The sequence below is a fragment of the Carassius gibelio genome, chromosome B19 (genome assembly GCF_023724105.1).
Source record: "Carassius gibelio isolate Cgi1373 ecotype wild population from Czech Republic chromosome B19, carGib1.2-hapl.c, whole genome shotgun sequence".
Classification (NCBI taxonomy): domain Eukaryota; kingdom Metazoa; phylum Chordata; class Actinopteri; order Cypriniformes; family Cyprinidae; genus Carassius; species Carassius gibelio.
The window spans coordinates 25937475-25964688 of record NC_068414.1 but is presented as its reverse complement, the minus strand read 5'-3'; the positions used below and the strand labels follow the sequence as shown (position 1 = coordinate 25964688).

Here is a 27214-nt window from a genome sequence, read left to right as displayed (position 1 = left end):
CAAGCGACTCTGACGCACCCTGCGCAGAACCAGATTCACGACTGGATTGGCTCAAAACTGGTCATGTGATATGTAAACGAGGACGATAATCAGCTCAAGTGCTAACAATTAAACCGAGAACAAATCCAGTGATGTGAGATGACAACCTGTCAAATGATTCCATCCATTTCGAGATGCTCTAAAAGGTAAAGGGGATGCGTAAGTAAATAAACGAAAGAATAAAAAAATGCTGTGGTCCTTCATGAGTTTTCATGTATCCACTTTACTAAAAGCCTAAAAAAAATGCTGCATTAGTGTTTTGTTATTTAAAAATAGCTCTTGGCGTTGGATTACGAATAGTTGTAAGCGAATAAGATTCCAGTTAATTTTTGCAAACATCCAAGTAGGTTTGAGAGCGATTGTGAGTTGCTGACATTGTGCATTCCTTGGTGGCCCTTTTAATCAACTTAAAGATTAAGGTTTCAGTAGAAAATTTTTTATTTATTTAACATTATTATGATTATTGTGCCTCTGTTAACTGCTTAAAAAGGGGTTAGCAGTTACGTTGTCAAAATTAAAATTAAAACAAAAAGTTACTTAAATGTTTTACCAATTTCTATACATCCTCAAACATTAGGCTTGCGTTCACTCACCAAATTGAAAGCGTTGTATGTCTTATGATGCCATACAAGTGCTCTTAAGCAAGCCAGGTGTGCCCTTTAACGGTTAACAACGAAATCTACAGGCTATTTTCACGATACTTAGAAAATTGGTTGCAAGTAATGGCAGTTAAAGAAAAAGGTCCAATTTTGAACGTGGCATGAAGTCCTGCTGCGGCGGCTTCCGTTTTGTTTACAAGATGCGGAGACAAAGAACACCCCCTGTATTCGTCTGTGCCATTTACGCGCGGGGCTGACGCGTCTGCAGGCCAAGGTCAAGTTGAAAGTTGCCGTCTGGCCGCCACACTATGCCTGTTGGCCTATTCAGGCTTTGATGGCCAGCCTAAAAGCTTACAAAAGAGAAGAGTCAAATGGTGAGAAATCTTTGGTGGATGAGATACGTCACAGAAGCCTTTTAGTTTTACTGGCCAGCCACATTGTATGAAAACTGTTAGCGAATCTGTGAATAATATTATACAATTTAACACCCTTTACATTCAATTTTGTATTTTAACCAGTTAGATGTGGGTTAGAATGCAGCTAACTGATTTTGGGACGGAAACCATGTATTTAGGTAATGTTGAAGTGTCTAAACAGTAACTAAACAGTATTGTATTGTATGGGCGCCGTGTTTTCTGACTGCTCCATGCGGGAACAAAAATCAGCACCCTCTCTATTTGGTTCTGATGTTGTAGGAAAATTTAGATTTTTAGATTTCCTGCAGAAATTTCGAACAATTTCAAGCTGCAGTACAAACCGCTTATGTTAAATTTAATTATACATTTTAAATAATGCTGATTCATAAAACAACACACTGAATTCGAAGAACACTTAGCTACATGAGTAGTTTTGTTTAAAAATCAAGCAAGAAGTCTCATTTCTTCCTGATTTGTAAACTAAGATACCTTTTCTTGTCTGGGTAGCTGGGACATTGGCTGTTTGCTGGTAGAATACTACACAATTGCGTGCATGTGAAACATTTCGCGCGGTTTCGAAGACGATGCACAACAAGAAATATAGGCCGACACAAGAGAGGTGGGCAATCAAATTATTTATTATAGCAAATCATATTATTTAAATAAATAAATTTGTATTTATGATTATTCCACACATCTAAATTACTAAAAGTAGGTAATGAATAGCATTAATAAATGTTATGACAATGCAATGCACACAATTAAAAGTGAACGCATCTACTGTCTTTATCGGACGATGTTTGAACCACAACAATACCACAAGAGCCTGCAGAATACACATTCACTTTATGCATTAGAAAATAAATTTGCAAATTAAAAATAAGCATTTTGACCTATAGAAAAACACACAGCACGGGTTACATTATTATAATATAAAAAAATAATAATACCGTACTATTTCACGCTGTATAGTGAACTGTAATTAAGGTTTAACAACAATTAGCTTAATATTGTGGGGTGAGCATAGCGTAATGGTGTGATCTATGAATAACAAGGCTGTGTATTTTGGATAACAATAAAATGGGATACATGTGTGATTCTATAAGAAGAGTAGGAGTAACACATCTCTTATCACACCATGGTACCTACTCCCGTGTTTTGTGATATTTCTTGTTTAGCCAACAACATAACCGAACAGGTAATTTGCATTGCAAAACTAAAAAATTTTTAATATACTATTTTTTAACATGAATTTCCAAAATAGTATTTTTAAAAAAAATACTAATAAGAAAATAATACATATAACCGCAAACAACATTTGTATTTTAGCGATGGTGAAGAATAATAATAAGGCCGCATGCGGGCATTATCAACTGTACTGGGAAAAATATTATAGAAAATTTGACAATAAATATTAATAAATTAATAAAAAATATATTAATATATAAAAGAGCCTAAATTAATTTTAATAGCCTATTTGGCTGTAGATGAACGAAGCACTGAATCAAATAAGTTGGAAAGTAAAGTGCATTTCATAAGGAGACTTGGGCACCAAACATCGGTAGTTTAACATTTATTTTTCAATATATTAATTAATAAGTGTTTAGTTAAAACAACAAAAAACAATGTTAAATAATGGTTCATGACATGAGATTAAAATATTTCCTCGATTAGAATATACTACAACAATGCTGCCTTTTGATTTGTAGGCCTATCTAGGTTGCTTTGTTGCCCATGTACAAATAATGGTGTTTAACGAATGCCAAAAACGAATCAACAGCAATGATGCAAAAAAACAAAATAAAATAAAAATAAAATATTCAAAGCAAATGCTATATTTTATCTTATTTATGAGTAAAGAATATATAGAGTATATATAGAGAGAGTATATATTATATATATATATATATATATATATATATATATATATATATATATATATATATATATATATATATATATATATATATATATTATATATATATATATATAGCCTATTATTTACACTGTGTAATTTAAATAGCCGCAGAAAATCATGGCGATGTTTAAAGATGAAGCCTTAATGACTAATCCTAGTCAATTTTTATGAAAAAAAGTCTGTAAAGAAGCCAACAATTCAAAGAAGGCAGTGATCAGCATTTAAAACAGACACTTCTTAGCTAGTGCATGAGTTAAGGACGAATAAAAAAAGCATTTATTAAATACAAAGTTAATAACAATTGGCGCTACTAAATATAATAAGACTGGATATTTGTATAAATGGAACCAAAGTGCACGTTTTGACATTTGATTCTACTAGCTAAGTAAGATAAGCGTCCTTTAGTTGGCCACTGGATCACTGCAGACGTGTAGTAGAAGTTGTTCTTTACACAGTATACCTTTTGTGCAATAGTTCTGTTTGAATTGTAGGCAAAGCTATTAAATAAATACACATTTCTGCTAACAGTGGTCAAAGAAAAATCGCCCTCTGAAATATTTAAAATGGGGAGGTGGCTACGACATTCTGTGCTCGCCATGGTCAAGTTCAAGTTGGGCTCAGCTGTTAAACATCTAGCGGAAGTTTGGTAAGCACTATGGGCGGATCTGGTACAGTCGGCGCATGATAGGTCTAAAATTACCCTATGATCTGTCCTCACACCCGAATTACGGAAACCTCAACATCTTATGAGTCTATTATGTTATTTAAGCCCACTAGACCTGACAAGGAAAAAGATTTGTCAGTAAGAAACCACAATAAACTAGAGCTCAAGTTTAGTTGGTGATCCTATTTTACAAAGAAAAGATCACCTAAATCAACCCTGTTAACCAAAGAGGAAGCACTTGACACTTGAAGTGAAATAATTTGTCGGTATTCAACAAAAAACTTTGATTTTTTTTTCAGTAGTCCAAATATGATGCTTGTCTGCACCACTAAATGAATTACTGGTTAATAGGCCTACAGGTGATAGTACACCTGTTTCACACTGAAAGCGAATGCAAATGACAAAATGGATATCGCTAAGTAATCTTCGTGAGTGAAAAATAATTGGGAATATACTAAATAAAATGGTAAACGTATATCAACTTGCTAAGATGCTGTTTATCATAGAGGAAACTTTGTGTTGAAATTTCTTAAGTTCTAGAAAAAACTTTCAGACAAGAAAGCCAGTCGTAATTACAGAACCAGAGTATCATTATTAATAGATAACTGAGGAGAATAACCCTTGTAAAATGCAAGAATATTATCAGGTGTTTGTGGAAGGAGCGGCATACAGTTTGGGAGTAATATATGAAATGAATATATTCAAGGGGTCTAGCCCACAAAATCATCGATATAGCGAATTTGTCAGTTTAATTTAAAGACTTGACTGTACAAAATGTACAGGATGCAGTAAATGTGCCTGCGCTTTCCCGGAGAGAATTACAAATGAATGTTTAAAGTTCAAGGACGCCTGAAAGGACCGCCCACAAAAAGGTTTATTGGCGCTGTAGGAATGTACACAAAATAAGACGCAAGGAATGTGAATGAGGGTCCACATTTGTGAGCCCAAACATAGTGATTTAGTCAAATAAAATAAAATAGCTTTATTAACAATTTTACTCAATTAGGTTTGTTTATACCTTTTATTCCTCATTGTATTAGCTTAAAGATTGGACGGCACCTCTTTATTGAAATTCAAAGTAAGTATTAGCGCAGTTTTATATAGAAAAAATGGATGCATTAATACATAATGATCTTTTTGCATGTTAAAGGGGTCCACGAAAGACCAAGAAACATGACAAAACCACAGCTAAGCAAAAATCTAGTTAATAAGGAATTAATAACATTCTGAAAACATTTAAAACACATCATAAGTCCTGATGTTTCATTAACATCTAACCCCATCACACTGACTAAACAACTGAGAATAAACAAATTAAAACAATTAAAACAAAAAACTAGAGAAGGACATGAAAACATGGCTGCCACAAGCGGAAAAGTTGTCCCCACATTGTGATCAATACAGAAGTCATAACTTCATTTTCTGACAAAATCTACAAAACACAGGGACAGGACATCCTGAGAATGTTTTAAAAGATACACTGCACATCTGACAACCTTTAAACAAGCACTGCTGTGCAATATTGTACTATGTCTTCCTGTCATAATAAGACTCAGTCTCAGTCTCCTTTATTACACGTTATGCTCATCACAATGAAATTATTCATTTTAAGTTTCCCCTTCTATGAATAATTAATTAGAATTACATGCACACACTTCATATTCCTTAAATGAATTGTTCGTTCTAGCTTCCTATTTAGTTTAGATTTAGGCATTTTTGTAACTAGTACGCGGGTTGCTAGTGCTGTAACTAACTTGCGCTACAGGGAAGCTACTCTGCACTCATTTTATTTTACATTTTGTGCCCTACTCATATTTTATTTGTTATAACATTAATTTTTAGTTGCATCATCAGTTTACTCCAAATAGTATATTATTTTATGATATCTCACAGGTTCTCGTTATTGGTAGCTATGACTCAAATGTTTTTGGAAGACTAATGTACGGTTTTTCCTTGTCAACAAGGAACACCAGAGAGAGAGAGAGAGAGAGAGAGAGAGAGAGAGAGAGAGAGCTCTTATTTCTTCCAACAGACGAGGGCGCACGAGGACAGCTTTGATGATGGTGTCACAACGGCCACACAAATAGAGCGTCTGACGTCACTCTCCAACATGCGTGTCCCATCCACTCAAGGCGGTTGTGTTTAGAAGCGCTTGAAAAACGTCCCCGGATTTCCCATACGCTAAACGAGAGAGGGAGAACATGGACGAAGACTGATCAGAAATGAGAAGATGGTAGTGATGTAGGGCATAGGTCTTTAAGATAAAACCGTTTTCAGCAAAACACACACACACACACACACACACATACAAAATATATAATAATAATAATTAAAATCACAACTTAAAACAAATACTCTACTAATTAACTCTTAACCTGACTGCTTTCTCTCTGACCACTTGCTTTCTGTACAAAAAAATAGGCTACATTAGCATTTTAATGAGCCTCTCTTAATGATCGTAGCCGAATTAAAACTATTGAATTTTAATGAAAACATTTGGCCTTATTTTCGGCAAACGTCTCTTGTTTTTCAGAGGGAGCGTGGTTAGCTTGCAATTAAGATAAAGAAGTCGAACTAATTACATCTCAGTAGGTTATGATCCTATTGCTGCCTCTGTGGTGCATCATCGGTGTTGTTAAGTGCGGTTATAAGGAAAAGCCACGCAGCTGTAGCGGGCTATATTACGCCACCAAAAACGATGAAAGCTATTTGGGTTGAAAAGTAATATTAAGTTAAAACCTCCCGAGGCTATATTCTTTAAAGCTTTTGAACTTCATCACAGCTTGTTGTGAATTTTTACTGCCTGAACTCCGACATCAAAGCGGAGGAGGGAGCGGCCTCCTCCCTGAAAGCAAGCAATGCGCTAGGTTATCTTTGCATATGTTATGATATACCCAATAGACCCGTCTCCTGGAGCCCGAAACTCATAAGCCTTACCATCATTAAAGTGTTGGTTTTGTCAATGACCAAGACACTGAACCGGATTTTGAACTTTGTCCATTTCAGTCTGCTACCATGCATTCAACTAGCATGTAAGACATGAACATTAAACTAAATGTAGGCCTAAACATGTCTTAGATAAAAAAAAGGACAATTAGATATAATACATAAAGTCAAATATAAATGTTATTAAGAAAACAATGAAAACACGTATTTATGAAGAATATCACGAAGCTAAAAGCAACGTAAAATTGGATTCGAGACAAAAACAATAATGATGGGCCGACTTGAAGATCAATATTTTATCTGTTCCATCATTATTTTATTACTTTAATTGTGGTTCATTTGATATCGGTATGAATTAAGTAAATATATGCTAGTATTGTGAAATTAAAGTGCTCTAATAATTGTGACTAGTCTAATCATTTGAATCCTGGAAAGTTCTAATTGAAACATTTTCCAGCAAATGAAACTGGACAGCTGCCTCCCGCCAGCAGGCGGTGAATATAGCCTATGTGCATTGTTGGCGCGGCTCAAACAAATCTAATTAAATGTCAAATAGCCTGTTATTCTTACTCTTGGTCACGGGCACCTGACCTTTTTGCACTTTACTTGACACCACTTTGGAAGATCGAGTTAAAGCGGAAGAAAGAGCGAAGGGAAGAGAGCGTGACAGAGACGCTGCGCTGAAAGAAGAAAGGATTTGGAACTTGTACACTTCAAATTACGTATGCTGGCGGAGAGACAGCCCTCATCATCTTTGGAATATTCCCATTCAGTCTGACGTCTTCCAACGCGCGCTGACTGTGTTGATCGGCGAAGAACATGTGCTAATATATTCCGAAAGGCTGCCATTATGACTCCCTTTTATCCAAGTGGGCTCAAGACAGGGAGATAATAGATAGGGTTTGACCATATCTGCGTTCTATCACATTATTCAAACCTTGACTGTCCTGGTTAATGGACATTAGATTTTTTTTTCAACCATCAAAAAAGCCCTCAAACATTTTTTCTTCTCTTTTGTGAGAATATTATTTAACCAAATCATCTGTTCAGTGAAGCAAAAATAATACTGACATTCTGGTTATTATTGGCTCTGCTGTGAGTCTCAAGATCAGTTAAAATAAGTAAACAAGCAGTGAAAAAAAATACATGAATAGTCAAACACTTTCTATGACTCAACCAAAAAGTGTTGAATTATCTTTGTAACTTAAATGTGTAAATCGTTAAAGTTGGTGCATCTTACATGCTTGCAGTATTTAGCTGGTGATGTTTTGTGTTATAGCCTTGAATGCACCTCTAGTCTCTGCTAGACTATAATCTCCCGCTGTTTATTCACTCTAAATCGACGTGTGGCGTCACTGAGCCTTCTATTATGACGACTGCCCTATTAAGAATGACAGCGCGTGAGGAGAGAGAGGGCAATGGTTAGCCCTCCCAGAGTTTGTGCAGCACTCTCGAGCGCTTACATCGCACAGCTTCTCGTCTGCGTTTGCTGCTCCAAACTGTCTTACCAAGCTCCAGGAGATCTGTCACTCTGCTCTCGTCTAACGGTTATGGACAGCGCTAAGGACATGCTGATGCGCTCCGAGGGTGGTCAGTTCGGCACACTGTCTGCCAAAACTGGCTCTAATTCGACAGAGGCTACTGGAGACCCCATGCGCAAGCTACCGAACAAACCGATTAACCAGAACAGCCCCGTGCCTTATTCGCAAAACCTAGTGGATGACACGACAATGGGACAACGTAGCGGAAAGTACGGAGATGTGTCACTTGCTAGCAAGCCTTCCGCGCCGGATAGAGACCTGTCAGACATCCCTAACAAAGATGCCAGCAGCTCAGATGCGGAATCAGACCTCTATGAGGAAATAGATGTCAGCTGTACACCAGAAAGCATGGATTACCCGAGTGGACAAGGTAAAAACTGCGGCTCATGGTATTATATTTTATTTGTATTTATGTAATCGTATTTTCTTCTCCTGTTTCTAAATTGAGTTTATTATTGAGAAAAAAAACGACCAAATTACCACGTTTAATCGATCTGCCGTGTATCCTACTATTTGTGAGAGCGTTCGATTGTCAGCTCCTGTTACGTTATTGCAAGCTTTTTGAATTAACGAGTCAATTACAAGGCCACCATGGATCTGGGGTGTTGTCCCGGCTTTAACAAGTTGTCAAGTCATCTTACACCAATATCCAACATCTCAATAACCTTTTTTTTTTTTTTTTTTTTTTGTTTTGTGTGAAATTGCTGGCTTATTAAAACAATGTTTAAGAATGTCCATTGTGAATAAGTTTGAATTTAACGTTAACATAAAACTGAACCTGTTCTTAACAACTTTTTGTTTTCTTATTTAGAATTATACGTATTATTTAAATGAAAATAAATGAATTATTCTGCTATTCTTAATACATAAATAAACAAAGGAATGATTCAAATAATTTTCACCAGACGCAAATTAGTTCAGTTAAATGTTTTACCAAATTACCAAGTTATTTGGTTTGGAAATTATAATAATATTATCAGAGACTGAGGCAGCATGTTTTATTAGCTTTTCTCCAATGGACCCTGATGCTGTCTCTATCTCTGAGCTTGTTCTTTTTTTGCGCCAGATATTTTGGCTATTTGTTCGAAATCTAAGTAATATTAAAACCATATATCGAATTAAAATTGCAAGCAATAGGCTACAGTATGAACGCTATAATAATACATCGGTAACCAGTGACCTTGCAATGTATGCCCTAAAATGTTATGTCACTAATCATGTTTTTTTGTTGTTGTTGTTGTTGTTCTGTAAGGACTGGCAATGGGCTCGCCAAACCACGGTAAAGATGTCGGTGTGGACAATAAGATGGGCTCAGGCCCTTGTGCTCTCAACTATGGTTCTGACCAGATGCGAAGGTATCGAACCGCATTCACGAGGGAGCAGATAGCACGACTGGAGAAAGAGTTTTACCGGGAAAATTACGTCTCAAGGCCACGTAGGTGCGAGTTGGCAGCTGCCTTAAATTTACCGGAAACAACAATAAAGGTAATGGACTATACCTCAGATTCTATTTTACATTCATTTTTAGATATTTATTTTTATAAAGGTGGCCTGACAGATTACCATCGAGCTACTATGGGTATAAAAATAATCCCGCCAAGATTGCTCCATCAATCAATACCAGCAGGCTCATCAATGGATGAGAATTTTAAGAAGTTACAATAAAACACAATTCTATCAAATATTTCTGACCTGTTTTGGTTTAATTATGGAACCATTTCTCTTGGTTTATTGCTTATCGAAATTGGCTAGAGCCTACATGCACTAGGCCTCATCCATTACAATTACCTTATGTCTACTTTGCTACTTTTGGTTACAGGTTTGGTTTCAGAACCGTCGCATGAAGGACAAGAGACAGAGGCTGGCTATGACTTGGCCGCATCCTGCCGACCCCGCCTTTTACACCTATATGATGAGCCATGCTGCAGCTACCGGCAGCCTGCCCTATCCGTTTCAATCTCACCTTCCTCTACCATATTATTCTCCACTTAGCAGTGTGTCTGCAGGTTCAGCCTCTGCCACCGGGGGTCCATTCTCCAATCCTCTGCGCTCACTGGACAGTTTTCGGGTGCTATCACATCCATACCCGCGTCCTGAGCTGCTGTGCGCCTTCAGACACCCATCACTGTACCCCAGCCCGGGTCATGGGCTTGGTCCCGGGGGAAGCCCATGCTCTTGCCTCGCCTGTCACGCTGCCAGTCAGTCAAACGGGCTGCCACATAGGTCCAACAACCCAGACTTCTCGTGTTCGCCCACTACCAGGACTGAGGCCTTCCTCACGTTCTCGCCAGCAGTCATCAGCAAATCATCTGCAGTGTCTTTGGACCAGAGGGAGGAAGTGCCACTAACCAGATAAGAAGACAGCAGGAGGCTACAGTTTCTTTGGGTACTATCCGGATCAGCTTTGGACACTGTGGCAGTATTTATATGTCATCGCATGAACTACTCAAAGCAGCTCGCAATCTGCTTTAGTTAAGTTTCGAAACTGGGGATGTTTTCCAAATAAGAAGCTATATGTTTTGCAGACGGAGTCTACTTATACACTGTCAGGCCACGGACTTTTAAATAATCTTTGGAGAAATTAAATATTGATAACAGAGATATAATATTAACTCAAACACATTTTAAGTACCACACCCTATAAACAAAAATGTGACAGGAGGACAGGAGACAAGCACATTTATTTGTAAAAAATGACTGGAGGATGGAGGATAGCGCAAAAAATCTATCATAATTTACACTCTTTCATACCCATACAAATTGACCCACATGCAGTTTATTTCACATTAAAACGATGTTTTTCATCTAGCCTTTTAACAAGGGGATTTGTTAACCGAGCACGGTTGGCTCATTATTCCTCCTCCGCGAACACCCGGTCCCGGTAGCACACCGAAATGTGCAGATGCGAGGGAAATTAAGGAGTGATGTATTCGGAAGGGAGAAATTTTGAATGTTGAATTAATGATAATGCTGCACGATCAGAGACTTGTCTGCCAAACCGGTAACAAGGCGCCAGGGGAGCGGATTAAGAAGCTCCATGCGAGGCTTGCTGGCTTGACGGGAGAACATGCGCTAGAGATCCATTGGACAATCACATGCGGCAAATTGGGGCAAGCCAGAGATGCCTGTCTTACCCGCACACCGTCAGCTGAATACCCCCATCCCGGAGCGTCTCTTCCCGGCCTTGCTGTTGGCTTCACCTTCACACGGAGACACAAAATACAAATAAACACACAAGTTAAATGATATCTCAAGCTTAAATGACGCTATTTATGGACATCATCAGACGTGGCATTATTTATTGATTTATTGACCACAATGTTTTAACATTTATGTATTTTGAGTTCAACTGCTGCATCAAGTTTTTTTATTATTATTGTACAGTTTACGTAGGCTAATTCCTACTCTGCTCAGTTATATAGGTTGATTTCAGGTTTTGGAAAATGTGCGAAAATGGGTCAGCAGTGTTCTGATTGAATTCAATTTAATAATAAACTATTTCAAAAGAAAAGTGTACTACCGTTTATTCTTCCAACAAACTGAAACGATTTTACGCTTATTAGTGATGAAACACTGTAGCCTAAACTATTTTCTCGACAATGTGTAGATTAATTTAATCTGTTCACTATCTATTCTATACATCCATCTTTCTTTGATTTCTGGAAGACAAACAAGCAACAAATCAGTCTGATGTGAAGAATCTTAGAACGAAAATGAATAAAAGTATGACAGCAGCAATCTTCAACATGACACCATGTATTGCTTTAAATTTACAGTGCGTTGTCACTTTTATCTCTTATAGAGCCTCTATTATTTTCTTCTGAAACACTGAAATGATCTTATAACTTGGACATAACTGGACCTCTTGGTCGGAACGAGCTGTTAAGTAGTCCCTGGGCACCCAGCAGACGCCATATTCCCGCGCTGTTAATAGAAAGATTGGAATGAAATGTCTTTTGGAGATATTGGAATGGAAAAAAGATCGATGATGCCTCCACATAACCAATCAGCTAATTAGCTGGGTTGTCCGCGTAATTGTGGCACCTGGAGCGGCAAATTGAAGCTTTCTGGACATAGTAGAGAAGGCAGGATAGGCTATTACGTCTAACCATCACATGTGGAACCACCGAAGCACAAACTAGAATATTAAAATTAGATCAAGTTAACATAAGATATTGCAATTAAAGCTAGCTACTTGCTGGGAAAAAATAACAGAAAATAATAATCTCACTGTTTGTTTCTCCCATTAACCGTGCACGTGCTATATCATGTTCAGTCGGTTTTAACTAGGCTTATATTTACTAAGATATTTTTGATTAATTGAAACTAGGTGTTTTGATTTTTAATTGCTCTTTTCATCTTCTATTTTACAAACAAAATGTCAACAATTGCTAGTGATCGCTGCCCAAATAATTCACCTCCTCCCACACACACGAGCCCAAGCCAGAAGGTCCTGGTTGCGTGAGATTGATGGCCTTATTAGAAGCTGTTCTTGTAAGTGTGACCAAGTTGATTAAAATGCATATGTTTGGAATAATATGCCATTTAAACCGGAGCAGTTAACTCAAAGGCGGATTTATGTCTGGTTGTTACATTAAATTACCTACGGCCAAAGTAGCCTATAAGAAATGGCCAACGACAAAATTGACAATTAAAAATAAAAAGAAGAAAAATCTAAAAACCATATGGGGCTGATAGTTCACCACCGTCTAAGAAATGTAAACTTGTTTGATACCGGAGTACCCAAAGCCAGCTTACCTGTACCAATAAGCACGTGTGTTAAAAAGAAATCCATGTCAGTTAATTTAGTTTATTTTCAGTGCCTAGTAGCAGAATCATATTACAGCCATCTGATTAATCTGTTCTTTGATTTTAGGTTGTATGTCCATCACTTAGAGATCCAAAAAGATGTTTGTAACCGTGACCACATTACAAAGTAACAGTGAAAAAAACAATGTGAGAATGAGATTTGACATTTTGGGGCGGCACCGCGCATCTGTCAGTTAGTGCACATGCATCTCAAGGCGGCGACTGTTTAAAATCCTGTTTACGTTCTAATTTACAGCAGGCAGAGCGAAGCGTGAATGGACCGCTCACTGCCTAATGATGATGAATGGGGAATTAATACGCAAGTGTACGGGACAATCGGAGCCTTCATCTGGTTAAATAGGCATTCAACAGCATTAAAAAAGTAGAGGTCACATTAAATCAATCGGGTGTGTGAAAGTCATTCTTCTGGCGCATATCAGCGTTATCACGACGCACTGGAGTCGGTGAGTCCAAGTTGAAAAAACAGTATCGTCAGACAAGCCAACAAAAAATGCCCTTTGTAATTTATCCAAGAGAGAACAACGCATGGTGTGTGCCGTTTTATTTGATATAGAACTGATCAGCTGTCTTAGTTATTAGCATATGTTATTTTAGAGCATGTCTTCATTTATAGCATTTCTTTCAGCACAGTTTATTCTCTGTTACATTGTTTGCCAAAGCAGTCAACTTGGGCCTGTGGACAGGCTTCTAGTTTAGGCTTATAGCATTGCTTAGCAAATTAAGGTTCCTCCTCCGATGTATTACAGGTGAAGGTGGAAGTTTCTGTCTCCAAAGCAGTCTTGATTGGGGTAATAAACTTATATTTTAAATTATATTTAGATTCTATCTCTCTTTCTGATATTTTAAGTCACATTAAGTCAAATTCTCATCTTCTTATATAGCTGAGAATACCCTCAAACATGAAACAATTTTTTTTTTCAAAATAATATCATTTAAAATGTTTCTTCAAGAATATTAAACAAATCTGCACCACACTGTAAGAGATGGGTTGACAGTTTTCCAAACCTTCTGCTTTACTATAGTCTTGAAATCTAAATATATGCAACGTCCAAATATAGCTTATTTTAGAAATATCACAGAATTTAAGCTTTCAGTACACTGCTGTCTATTCAGTCCTCCAAAGAACCTATTGTCTTTATATTTGAATCTGTTCTATTGGTACGAAAGCAATCAATTACCTACATAAGGTCGCATCATTAATCATTTCAGAGAACTCAAGCAAAACACTGGTATAGAAACACAAGAGGCAGTAGAAGTTACAAATTAACATCTGAATATTAATCTAAATAAGATTTCAAACAATAGTGTCATGGTATGTTCATGATTAGAAACATAATAAAATATGTTTTTATTATATGGATAGAAACATGTAAAATTGGACTTGTTTATCATTAATATCCTAAGCCTTTCCTCAGCAAGCCTTAATAAAACCGGAGGTACATATCATATTCCAAAATCAATCATTCTGTTGTACATCAAAATAAATGAATGAAAAATATTTCACTTTGCGCGACAAGGCAATGTAATTGGATTTTCTCTAAAGCATACATTGATCTACTGAGAAAACCATGCTGCTGAGGTGGGCTTTTAAACCACATGAATTAACATAATTATAAAAACACATGCTTAATCCTGCTCTGGAGATCAACCTTTCTGCAGAATGCAGACCCAATTCCTACTGAGTACCAAAATAATAATTTAAAACAGTGGCTTTATATATTAGTAGAGGCTCCAAGACCAAATTTATATGTGCAAAACAGGCATAGATCTCAAAATTGTGCATTGCCTGGGCACTACAGAATCAGACTTAAAAAACTTTTATCTTACAGCATCCTTAAATGAAAACTAGAATCATGCAGGTATACAAACATTTTGTTGTAGATTCTCAATGAAAGAGAACCGAAGGAGAAAAGACACTAGATACTGTACAACATAACATCCATCAAAATCTGTCATGACTTTCAGCATAAATTTCAACAGTGAGCAATGTTTTTAAGGCTGAACACTAAATGGAAATTTTTATTTATTTGCAGAAGGATACTATACATCCGAATGACTTACTATAAATCTGAATGACAACATACTGTTACGCTGTTGTATGTGTTTTGGGAATCTTTAGAGTTTAGAATAAAGTCATATTGGTGTCATGTACGCAGTAAAATTCTATATTCAGAGCTGTATTGGAACACTATTGTTCAGTGTTTTGTTCACGGCCATCAATGTACACTTAAGGATGTATGGTCAATTACACCACAGAGAGCCATAAATAATTTCTAGCTATAAACCTCTGGTAGAATTATTCTCCCCTCTCTCTCTCTCTCTCTCTCTCTCTCTCTCTCTCTCTAATTCTATCTCTCTTTCTGTCTTGTTCTATATAGATCTACTGTGGCCCTCTTCAGCAGCTGCAGCAGTAATAGTAGCTCTATGTAGCTCTTCATCGGCTATACTGATGGATTCACATATCAGAAGAGTGGCCGGTCGATGCCCCCACATTCTTCATTTACCAGTGAGAGAGAGAGAGAGAGACAGAGGCCAAGCAATGTGTTTAACCTGGTCAATGCTCGGAGCTGAGATGCAGCCAGACTCTACTGGTTAGGGTGCAACATGGACCATAGGATCATTGCTAAGGAGGTTGCTATTAAAATCCACAAAAACAAATTATGAGCATACCTTAAAAATGTTGTCTCAGGAAGGAGAAGATACAACTTTTGTGCTTCCTCTGTTCATTTCATATTCCAACATGCTTTTCTGAATGTACTTCTGAATCCAGAGGTATACCTGAGTGATCAGAGAAAACATTTTATGGTTATCAAATGCCAAAACAAACTCTTTAGATAATGGAGGGAATCCAAATTAAAATACTTTTGCAAATATTTTACATTCATGCATTATATATAGACTCTATTACGAAAGATGCTTTACATTGCATTTAAGGTATACATTTATTATTTCTTGCATTCCCAGAGAATCATTACACATTGCTTCAGCACTATACTCTGCTGTTTAAACTACAGAAGCTTATAATGCCTCTGTGCTTAATAATACAGGTTAGCCTCTAAATCTCACACTGTATATTAACTTATGATGAGCCTTGGATTTTTTCACATTTTCCACTCACTTAAGTAAGAAGGGATAACCTTTATGTGTTGACTATTAGTTTATCATTTGGCTCTACACCCTGTTACAAGTAAAAGACTGAAACAAATTGCTATTTGTGTAAAATGGCTACATAAGCAATAACAATATTTCAACCTTGATTTTTATAAGAAAATACATACACATGAACAGTACAACCTTGGTGACTACTGTGTCGAGGAAGTCTAAATACACTTCACACGGGGAATATGATTAAGATGCTTTAAAACTGTTATTTGGATAAATTGGACTCGTAAGAGCACACTGGTTAAGTCATTAATAATTATGAAGAGAGAAATAGTCAAATATTTCCATTAAAATAAACCCATTTTATTTGAGGACATATTTAAAACAACCACGGAAATCATTTGGTGCCATCAACAATATAAAATCAATAGTCAAGGTCATGGTTGTCTGTTTTTTCAGATAGTAAATCCCCCCCTTTATTATGTCTCTCCACTAGTCTGCGAACGCAAATAAATTACATTGTGTGACCATGAATGTCTATTACAGCAATAGTACAGCTCCAATATCCATCTGACTTGAGACAAACCGATCTTGTGCTCTCTTTTCAATATGTAATTTACCAAATGTATAAATTATAATCAGATTTGTATTTGGTATTGTTTCTAAACTATCCATTTTTGTATTGCAAATTTGACAATTCAGTTTATTATATTATATTTTATTCATAAAATTACTTCTATCTGTTAAATTTTCCATTACGGGTTTGGAAAGATTGTACCTACAACAACTGTATTGTAATCACAAAATATGTATATCTTAATTTAATGTGTTTACATTACTATACAATGGTAAGTGACAATAAATCTATTTATTTTCTATCTTCTCATGCAGCTATAAGAGCTCAGCTCAGTGGGCCCAAATCATGCAATATTTTTTAAAATAATTTAATAAGCACTTTGTTTTATGGGAAATAGTTATTGTTTTATGGTGACTCAGGGAGCCAATGGCTCTGCAGTGCTCTCCAGCTCTCTCCACACCTCGTTTTATTTTACAGTCCTACACTTTATTACTCGGCAACCACGCCGTCGAGCTGCATGGCAACCATGCCAAATCCTGAGTTTTCCCATCTTTTTCTCAGTCCTTTATCAGAGAAGAAATCTATAAAATTGTCAAATATCAAAACAACGTAGGCATATCGACATATACGCTACAGAAATGTACAGTTCAAGAATGTTCTCAAACACAAATACTCTGAACAGCATTTAAACTCGATCGACATTTGCTAATAAAGAGAAATATTCCACCTAAGTTTTCAGAACGGATGATGAGAGGTGAATGTTGCTGGTGAATGTAATACAAGTAGAAGTGTGCATGCAAGAACTGTATGCGTGTGATAGTGTAGCCCTGGGAACAAGTGATGTGTTTTCATTACAGCTCTCTGGCCTTTTTACTTGTGTCCGATATGCTCCAACCCCCAACCCCCAGAAGACAACAGGACAAGGCGCACACTGACAGGAGAATCATTGGCGCATGACAGGGGTGTCCTGGTTTTCCCCCTCTACACGCTAGCTGCTGTTAAAGATTCAAGACATGAGCTATGTTCAGTGGCTAAGCTGCTTGCTAAAGCTTTTATTAGACTGTATTTAAGGAATAGTTCACCCCAATTTTGTCATGATTTACTCACCCTCATGTCATTCCAAACATATATAATTTTCCTTCTTATGCTGAACCAAAAGTAAGATGTTTATTTGTATCTGGAGTCTTTAATCCTTTGGTTATGATGAACATATATCGAAAGAATACTGATGATGGTCTCCACTGACTTCCATAGCATTACTTTCCCTACTACGGGACCAACAACTGTTTGGTTCTTCAAAACATCTTCTTGTTCAATCTATGCTTTCCTATTTAAAAATGATGTCATTTTGTTCAGGTTGAATTTATTTTAATTCTACATATTAAACTGGAATTCTGTTTGCGAAATTCAAGAAAATACAGGAATTAAGCAGCATTCATTCAATAGCAGCATGATGATAACGTTTATTTCTGTGACAATGACAAGACTCACATGTCATACATGCATGTTATTTCAGTGACACTTTGGAAGAATATTAACTGTAAATGATCTTCCGTTACTGATTGAAAGAGTTAAACACAAAAAATAACTTGTATAAAACACCAAAAAAAGGCCTCTGTACATGTACATGTTACGCAACTTTGGCTCCAATGGAATAAGTATAGATTTTTTTGAAAAGGGGAAGAACAGGATTGAAGGGATGAAAGAACAAGGGATGGAAGTGAAGGGGTGGATCTGATATTTCCATCTTTAATGGAGAACTTTAAAGATAACTCACTGTTTGTGTTTGAGCCACTCACTTTGAGTGTGGGAGTCAAGCACATTAAATCATGCACACACACACACACACACACACTGGCGTCTCTGTGTTGTGACTCATTCAAAGGAAATGCACAGCTTTAAGCTCAGCCAGATAAAGTATGTTAAGGATAGAAGGGTTCTGAGTATAACCTGTATGTGTGTTTGGTTTTTATGGTGATGTTCTGTTTGTGCTAGTTGTCTGTAGCTAAGCTGAACAAGCTCTTAACTCTGAACAGGTTAATGGAACTTTTATGGGTCTCTCTTACAATCAGTTGACCTCTTGAGTTTCTCTCTGTTTTACTCTCTCTCTCTCTCTCTCTCTCTCTCTCTCTCTCTCTCTCTCTCCTGTGTATCTTTCGCCTACTGGAAAATGTTGTTTCACAAACTGCAAGATCATCCCCTTTTCAAATAATACATCCAGGGTCAGTTTTACAGACAAGTACTCAAACCGCATACCGCAAGATGATTTACAGTTCCCTTACATGCACAAAATTCATAAATGGCAGCAAGAAATACTTTAACCAATAAGATATATGGGCATTAATGGCTAACTTCTACTTTGACGGATTTTGCGGATTTTGAAAGTGTCAACTGCACCAGATTTATCAGCGACAGTTGAAAAAAAAAGTACTGAATATGAGCTCCCATCTCTCTTTCTTTTACCAGTTTACTTTATTCTCATTCCCTGTTCTAAGAATGCCCTGTCCAAAACTCACACACATACACAGTCTGGGTGATAAAGGTGGGTGAGAGATAGCCCTGTAAAAGTCTTATCTCATCACAGTCACTTTTATTCATGTCCATCATCAGAGTGTCAATAGTAATCATGGACCAATCAGAAACAGTGTGATGGAGCACCGACCATGAAAGGACACACACACACACACACACACACCCTAAAGTTAAAACAAATTCAAAGAGCGCATTCTCTGGGCAACATTAATATGTACTACAATTCTGGTCAAGCATTTGAAAATGAGATTTAAATGCAATAAGCCTAAAATGAAAACTTAACATATAAAGTTGCTCTGTAATTTGAACACATACACACTTCTCCTCTTCTCACTTCATAAAAGCAATCAATATGGGCTGTCCTTGTGTGTGTGTGTGTGTGTGTGTGTGTGTCTTCTTCTCTTCCTCCTTCTCATTTCCCTCGCATCCTTCTTTTCTTCTCTCCTCTTGCAATTTATGCTCACTGATAAGTAGTAACTCCTACACAGTAGAAATGATGATGATGATGATGTGAAATAAAATACAGCTATGCTGCCTCCCTTCTCTCTGTGCTGCAGACTAGACATGACTCTTAAAAGATAATAATCAATATTGATTTTAAGTGAGTGAGAGGGAGTGAAAAGGGGAATAATAGAGGAGAGAGATGGAGAAGGAATGGATGCATGGGGATGTAGAGGGGAAAAGTGCATGTTGGGGAGGTAAAAGCAGGAGGGGGAAGAAAAAGAGAGAGATGGGTGAATGGACTCCTCTCCATCTGAAGCTTGACAGAATCAATGAGCTTTAGAGGATAGACAGAGCCTCAAGGTGCTCCTCCATTAAACTGGAAACTGTGTGTGTGTATCAGTGTTGCCATGTCTGCTTAGAATATGCAACACTGGACTTATAATAATAAATACTATAACATGTGGAACCAATGATTTATATCAAAGCAGAAAAAACCTTAAACCACGTTGCGTAAGTTTATGTATGTTTTTGTATGTGTGTGTGTGTGTGTGTGTGTGTGTGTGTGTAATCAGGAAATTAAGTTTAAAAAGCTTATTTTAACTAACAAAAAGTTGCTTTCTTTTATTTCATATATATAGTTAAACAACACTGGAGTATAACATGCTACTCAGCTTTTACAGTAACAGACATTTGGAACTATGTCAGGGATCACAGAAAAGATTTTTGTACTTTATATAATTGAGATAAAATTGGATAAAATGGTGGAGTGCAACCGCCTTAAAACTGTCTGAATTTGAAATGTTGGGATGTAGGAATTTAAGATTTCTGTCTTTTTTAACTGTCATAACTCATATTTTCCCACTTACAGTGTTAGATGTTTGTCTCTTTTTTTGCACACAACATGCTTTTTTGTTTTTATGCTGCTGTGTATTTAAAACCTCTATGTTAACAAGCTTTTTTCATGTAAAATGAGTAACAGCATAAGCTACACACAGAATGTGGGTTTACTGACAAGTTCAATAAACTGGCTTTACCCCAGTACTTCCATTACAACCTTTTTGCAAAGCCTTTCTCAGTCCACCTTGAAAGAAGCTGCTCAAACTGGTATGATCAAGGAGCGTTTAAAAAATAAAACGTAAGGCACTCTTTGCTAACCTTATGAAGAAGAGCTGCATGCTTTAGTACTCAAAAACAGTACGGCCCTTGGCAGCTTGTAACGTAACTTTCTCAGAGTTCTTTGTCAGAGTAACTCATCGGTACTTAAACTCCAACAGGACGATATCATGTTACTTTCTTCTGTAGAAAAGAGAATCAATCAGCTCTATTACCTTACCGCGACAGGACGGGGCAGGTTTGTGAACACCAAAAAGAAAAAATGGCTTGAGATGATAAGGGTTTTTAGGCCACGAGAAAAATACTATCAGTCAAGTGTGTCCAAGTGTTTTACTGACATAGTATTTACACTTCATGTGTCATAATTTGCAGATATAGAACTTTTGCACCAGATTAAAAAAAAAGTATAGATGCACAATAATTTTCTGTTGTGTGTTAATGTGAACAGTTTGTTCAGGATGATAATGAGCTAATAATAACAAGAGATCAGATTTTCGGATTAAAATGTTTATGTGCCAACAAAATTTGGGGAATATTTGTGTATGCTGTGTGTGTGTGTGTGTGTGTTTAGAAAAGGCACTGAGAGTGCACCCCCATGTCCATCTATTCTCTTTACCCTCTGACAGCCACACAGGAACTCACTGGCCTTTTCTATTCCAATCAAACCAATTCTATCTATATTTACTCCATCTGCCCAGCCCAATGCTCCACTGAGCTGTATGTGTGTATGTGTAAGTGTGTGCAGCAGCTTTAATGGCACAGGGTCTCGCTGATAGATGAAGATTTAGCTCTGTGGATGAGAGCGTCGGATTAGGGATGACATGGCGACTATGCTATCCCATCATTCCCTGTCCAGCATCGCATCCCAGAAGCCCCCGGCCAGTTCCACCCCATCGAGAGGGCATGATGGGGTGATGAATGATTGGAACTGTGGGAAAAGGTAGAGAGAACAGGGGAAAGAATACACTGTGGCCATCTTTATCCCCTGTATATTTTCTCGCTGTTATTCGAAACACGCAAACTTGCTACTGCTTTTGTACAGAGGCAAACATGCAACGCGCATATATATAGTTACCAGCTTTTCATTGGTTATCTATGCTAAAGAACAGTGGCTAATCCCCAGGTCCATTATCCACAGGCTCCTCCCATCTCTAAATGAGCCAATTAAGGGTGTTTATGTGTTTGTGTTGCTGTGATGAGGCCGAGTTGGCCGAGAACCACTGCAAAGCTGAACAGCTAATCAATGGTGCTTTAGTGCTAAATCGCTTTCTCTCTCTTGCACATATTTTTCTACACCAACTCCCTTTCTCAGTCTCTCTAACTCTCGCCTTCGTTCAATTAACAGAGGCATGGATGAACGGCCAAGTCAATTGACCATGAAGCAAACATCAAGTGCAGCAGCAGAGGTATTGGAAACAGTTGTTCTTTCATTACGGCATGATGGCTTTAAGAGCTTTATCTCCAAAATGTGAACTCCGCTGTTAAAGTGGCATGCTTCGGTGTATTGATTACGTTGTTATATTGCCTAATTTATACAACTTGATTGCCCTGGTTCATCCAACCCAATTAGCGTTGCCAAACAAACCCTGAAGCTGAGTTTAGTGGCTGTCAAATAAAATTTTGAAACATAAAGAGGAAAATAAAAAATGAAGTAAATGTTATCAGAAAGAAAAATAGAGGCCACTAGGGTACTACAACTGAAACAACAATGTAAAATATGACCTGAAAAATGCAATATCAACAAATGAGAGCATTTTAGCATCAGATGTTTGCCTCTGAAGGTCCAAGTAGGTACACAGCTGCACAAAACCCCCCAAAAAAATTGATACTTCGACACAAAAGCACTGGGAAATTTTTTATTAACCTGTGCTAAGATGAGTTGGACTTGAATTTGGCCGAGGTCTACTGGTGAGCAGCACACTGCTGTTAGCCTAGCCTGTGCTAACATAAATAAATGTACAAGAAACGCCCCGTGGGGTACAGTGTGCCATCAGCTGTACACTACTGTCATCATTTACCAGGCCAATCATCTTGGGATCCGGCTGGCGATGGATTCTGATCACCCCGGGAACCAGCACGTGATGGATTCTGATTGGGTCGATGATCACTCTTCCAATAAGAGTAATTAATATAACGAAGACCCTCCGAGCATGTGCAGGAGCGGGTGATGAATATCGCTGCCCGTCGCTCATTACTCATACATGACATCATACAGAGAGGAAGCAACACAGAGAGAGGGGAAAACATTCACATAATGCACAAAACAAGCACAGGCACAGAACAAAAAATGCTCAGGAAAGGCACAACACATTTATAATACAGCAAATTAAAAGAAAAGAAAAACATCTTCCTATTGATTTGAGCACTAGTGTATGAAAGAGCATGAAAAAATTAGCAATGCCAGACTGTCGAAGATCTGTTTTGGCTATTTGTAGATTGCTGTAGCTGCAGCCTTTAGCTTGCAGCACTAGCTTGAATTATACTATATTGTATTATTATTTCATTTTTTATTATACTATATCATATTGCATGTACATGTCTTTAGAGATACCACCGCTGTGTTTCCAAACACAAGACGCACCGGGTAGCACCAAGTGATGCAGTGTCTGAAATTACAGATTGCCCTTTCAAGACACTGGAAATGAATCAAGGGCCCTTGATTCACTAGCTTGAACATCCCTCCCCACCTCCTACCCCTAGGGCACTTAGGCATGCATCTCTCTCTCTGTAAAAGCCGCAGTTCTAGTTATTAGAGTATGATAATGAACACAGTGGAATGAACTGAGGGCTCACCACAGAGGAATCTAAATGAGTCTACATACATATACACTCACTGGGGAAAGGGCAATTAGTGTAGGCCTTTCTACCTGACCCCATAACACACACACATATACAAGAAGACAGAGAGGGACCTCCCACTGCACAACATGAGTACATATGCAGATATGTCGTGGGATGTGACTAATTGGCTAATCTAGTGCCTCTCACACACTTAATCATCTTAAGCACTTTTAAAGGGCTGAGCAACAGGAACGTAATGAGATAAAACCGCAGACTCCCAGTGGTGCACAGTGTCTCATACTCTTTCGTTCTGCTTTCTCTCTATTTTTCATCTGCTTTTTTTTAACCATTAATCAGCGATTCCTAAATGCAATGGTTAATCTGCAATTGTTTCCCATCTATACATTACTGACAGGCTTGCTGTGGGATACTGTTTAAGTATACTCTCTTTGTACATTCTTTAAATGCTAACCAAGCTCTCTTGTTGTTGTTTTTTAAAAAGGAGACTCTATTAGTTCTAAACTGATCAGGTGAGATACAAGTATACACTTTCTACAATCAGATATTATAATAAAATAAATACAGTTTTAATAGTCTGTATAGTCTGTAATTTAAATGCACAGACTCCCAAAAACGTGGGGAGGGCGTTATTCTGAAATGTGTGAGTGCTCATTGAAAAAGTCCATTACATCAGAACACAAAACATCCATCTGGCACCAGTTTTTATTTATTTTTTATATATATATATATATTTAAAAAACGACTAATTGTTGTAAATGAATTAGAAATAAATCTTAGTTATAAATTAAAAATGATATATAAATTATTTTACCACAATGTACACATTGAGCAAACATAAAACATTACATCAAAATATTAGTGATTGTTTATCATTTTAAACCAATGATGCATCAACGACTAATACAAGTAATTCCTGCAATTTATGTTTGCTAGCTAGATAATGTTACATATTTAGCCTAATTTGCAACAACAAATGTTCAATGAGTGCATCACAGAAAACTACACTGCATAGTGTGCAAGCTGAAAGATAGTAACATTTAATGACTATTGCAATAGCACAAAAGCACAAGTGACAAGTTTCTCACAGCTAGCCTGAAACTTACTCTTTACAATACTTGCAACTGTGAAATACATGTATGAACAGTTCAGAAGTTTGGGTTGGCAAGTTTTTTTTCTTATGGTTTAAAAAAAAAGAGTATCTTACAAATCTATATTTATTTACATTTATTTTAATTTACAGTAAAATAACTTAAATTTAGCTACATTAATAGATTTTATATTTATATTATATATATTTTTTTATTTATATTTTATATAAATTTGTGTTACATCAAAGCTTTCTTCAGTGTCAAATGATCTTTCAGAAATCATTCTCAGATGCACAAGAAACCTTAAATATTATCACTGCTGAGGAAAAAAAAAAGCGAGGTGCTTATTTTTTGTTGAACTGATTTCCATTCAGGATTCTTGCATTGATTCTAAATAAAAATCTTTTGAAGAATTGCAGATGCTTTACTGTCATATTTAATGCATCCTGTCAGCAGATATACAAAGGGACACAGTGGTAATCGCAAACAAAAGCAGGTTTATTTTATTTGAACACAGGCAGATAGGAGAAAAAGACAAAGAGTCCAGATGAGAGTTCGGGAAGAAACAAGAGTAAGCAGGGCTTTTTCTGAGTAAAACAGTCCTATTTCCTTTCCAGGGTATACCAGGGGAACGGTGGAGGGTGGAGATGATGGAGCTGAGAAGAAAGGGGAGCAGAACACTGGCAGAGAAGAGAAAAGGAGAAGAGGAAGGAAGGGAGGGAGGAAGGGAGGAAGGGAAAACAAATTCCCAGGTAAGGCTAGCTTAGCCAACTGTATGACCAGACAATGTGACATTGAGAAGAATGCTAGGATAGGGAGCTTGATTAGCGGTGACAGGTGCAGGGAATTAAGACTCCAGGTGATGGTGATCATGTACTGAGAGCAGGTGAGAGACTAATGAGGATAATAAAGGAACACAGGTGAAAGGAATGACAATAAAAATAGAGGAAGAAACTGGGTCAGGGGAGCACATGGGGAGAAAACACAACAAAACAGGAACACAGAGGTCCAGGGGCATGACACATCCTTGTTGAAAAAAACAAACAAAATTCTTTAAAAAAAAAAAAAAAAGAAATTCTACTGACCCCAAACAGTAGTTTATATCAGTAGATATTTTATGTTTGCATGTCTAAAATGAGTGGATGACATCTTGGGTGGGTTGAGATGCTTAAGATAGTTATGACCTCTGCAGTGGATGTGAGACCAGGCCCGTCTAAAGAGTCTGTTTGTCCATGTGTGTGAACGCACAGACGTCAGTGTGGGCCAGTTTCACCACTGCTCTCTTTACAGCTCCTTTCATGTCCTGTTAATGAGAAAACCGCAGCACCCAGCGTTCCCCTTTTAAAGGAGGACAAATTAAAACCCAAATATGAATCACACTCAACATGGCTGCCGCTCAAAAGTTGTAGACTTTCACCGAGGTCAGACTGGACAGCACATCGTCTGGGCGGCTAATGACATCCATTCATGGCACGTCCGTACGACTGCTGCTGCTTCCCAGAGGTCTCATTCCCAGTTTGGTTTATATAAATAAAACATCAAGTGATAAATGCAAGATAGATGGTTCTGTCTGAAACGATCAGAGGATTCCTGATGAGTGTAGTTAATGTTTTTATGACTAAATAAAACCAACTACCTTTTGAAAGTTTGGGGTCAACAATTTGTGTCTGAAAGAAAGTTCTTATTTAAGAATCCTGAGGAAAAATGTATCAGTTTTACTTTAACATTTAAAATAATAAGAAATGTTTCTTGGGCAGCAAATCGGCGTATAAGTATGATTTCTGAAGGATCACGTGACACTGAAGACTGGAGTAATAACTGCTGAGAATTCAGCTTAAGGCAATCACCGGAATAAATTCCATTTAAAAATATACTAAAATAAGAAAAAAAAGTTATTTTAAATTGTAATAATATTTCACAATATTACAGGTTTTATTGTATCATTGGTGGGTGAGACTTACCAACCCCAAACTTTGAATTGGTAGTTAAATTACATATTAATTTGTACAGAACGTCTCAACAGCATGGACTAGATGTTTGCACATTACTGATAAGTTCAAAGAAATATGGTGTGGAGGACTATGATCTCTGTGATCTATAAGATCATGCAAACCAGACATCTATTGCCCCTTATAACTCTATGTAAACTAAATCAATAAATCATCTTTTTAAAACATATATTAGAGCATTAATATTCACTAAAACTCACCATCTATATTAGCTCTAACGCCTGTATTTTCAGTTTAAAACGTGCTACAGTCTTTAAGCTCCCAGTTAACAACCGGCAGTCCCAGTTAAACAATTAGTGCACTTATAGTGTGTAGGACTGTCTGAGGCTACAGCCACATAACTGCACATCACGAGCATTGGTCATAAAATTAAGTCCTACAATTAAAAGTTGAGGATAAGAGCGGTTTTAACGACCTCTGCGCTAGTTCAGACTGGGTTGGCCTGTCTGAGGCTGTCTACAGACACAAACAGCACCGCCGGAATAATAAAAACACACGAACGAAAGACCGAAAACACCATTAAAGAAAAGAGCCCACGGGTGATGCCTTGTTTAGTTGGCTTTCTGATTGTGATGATGGAAATAAGGGCATCAT

At 37.2% G+C, this 27214-nt stretch overlaps 1 protein-coding gene across 1 annotated transcript; it reads left to right on the top strand.

Annotated features, from left to right (window-relative positions):
• Nucleotides 1-7232: 7232 nt before the first annotated feature.
• On the top strand, nt 7233-11646 carry LOC127979256 (homeobox protein XHOX-3-like). The gene is made up of 3 exons (XM_052584580.1): nt 7233-8493; nt 9376-9608; nt 9943-11646. The coding sequence occupies exons 1-3, from the start codon at nt 8001-8003 to the stop codon at nt 10477-10479; spliced, it is 1263 nt and encodes a 420-aa protein (XP_052440540.1). The 5' UTR covers nt 7233-8000; the 3' UTR covers nt 10480-11646.
• The last annotated feature ends 15568 nt before the right edge of the window (nt 11647-27214 follow it).

Bases quoted from the DNA above. Each gene is read 5' to 3' on its own strand.
- LOC127979256 (XM_052584580.1), top strand. From the start codon at position 8,001: ATGGTTAGCCCTCCCAGAGTTTGTGCAGCACTCTCGAGCGCTTACATC. The intron at 8,494-9,375 runs GTAAAAACTGCG...TTGTTCTGTAAG, and splicing joins GGATTACCCGAGTGGACAAG to GACTGGCAATGGGCTCGCCA. The intron at 9,609-9,942 runs GTAATGGACTAT...TTTTGGTTACAG, and splicing joins TACCGGAAACAACAATAAAG to GTTTGGTTTCAGAACCGTCG.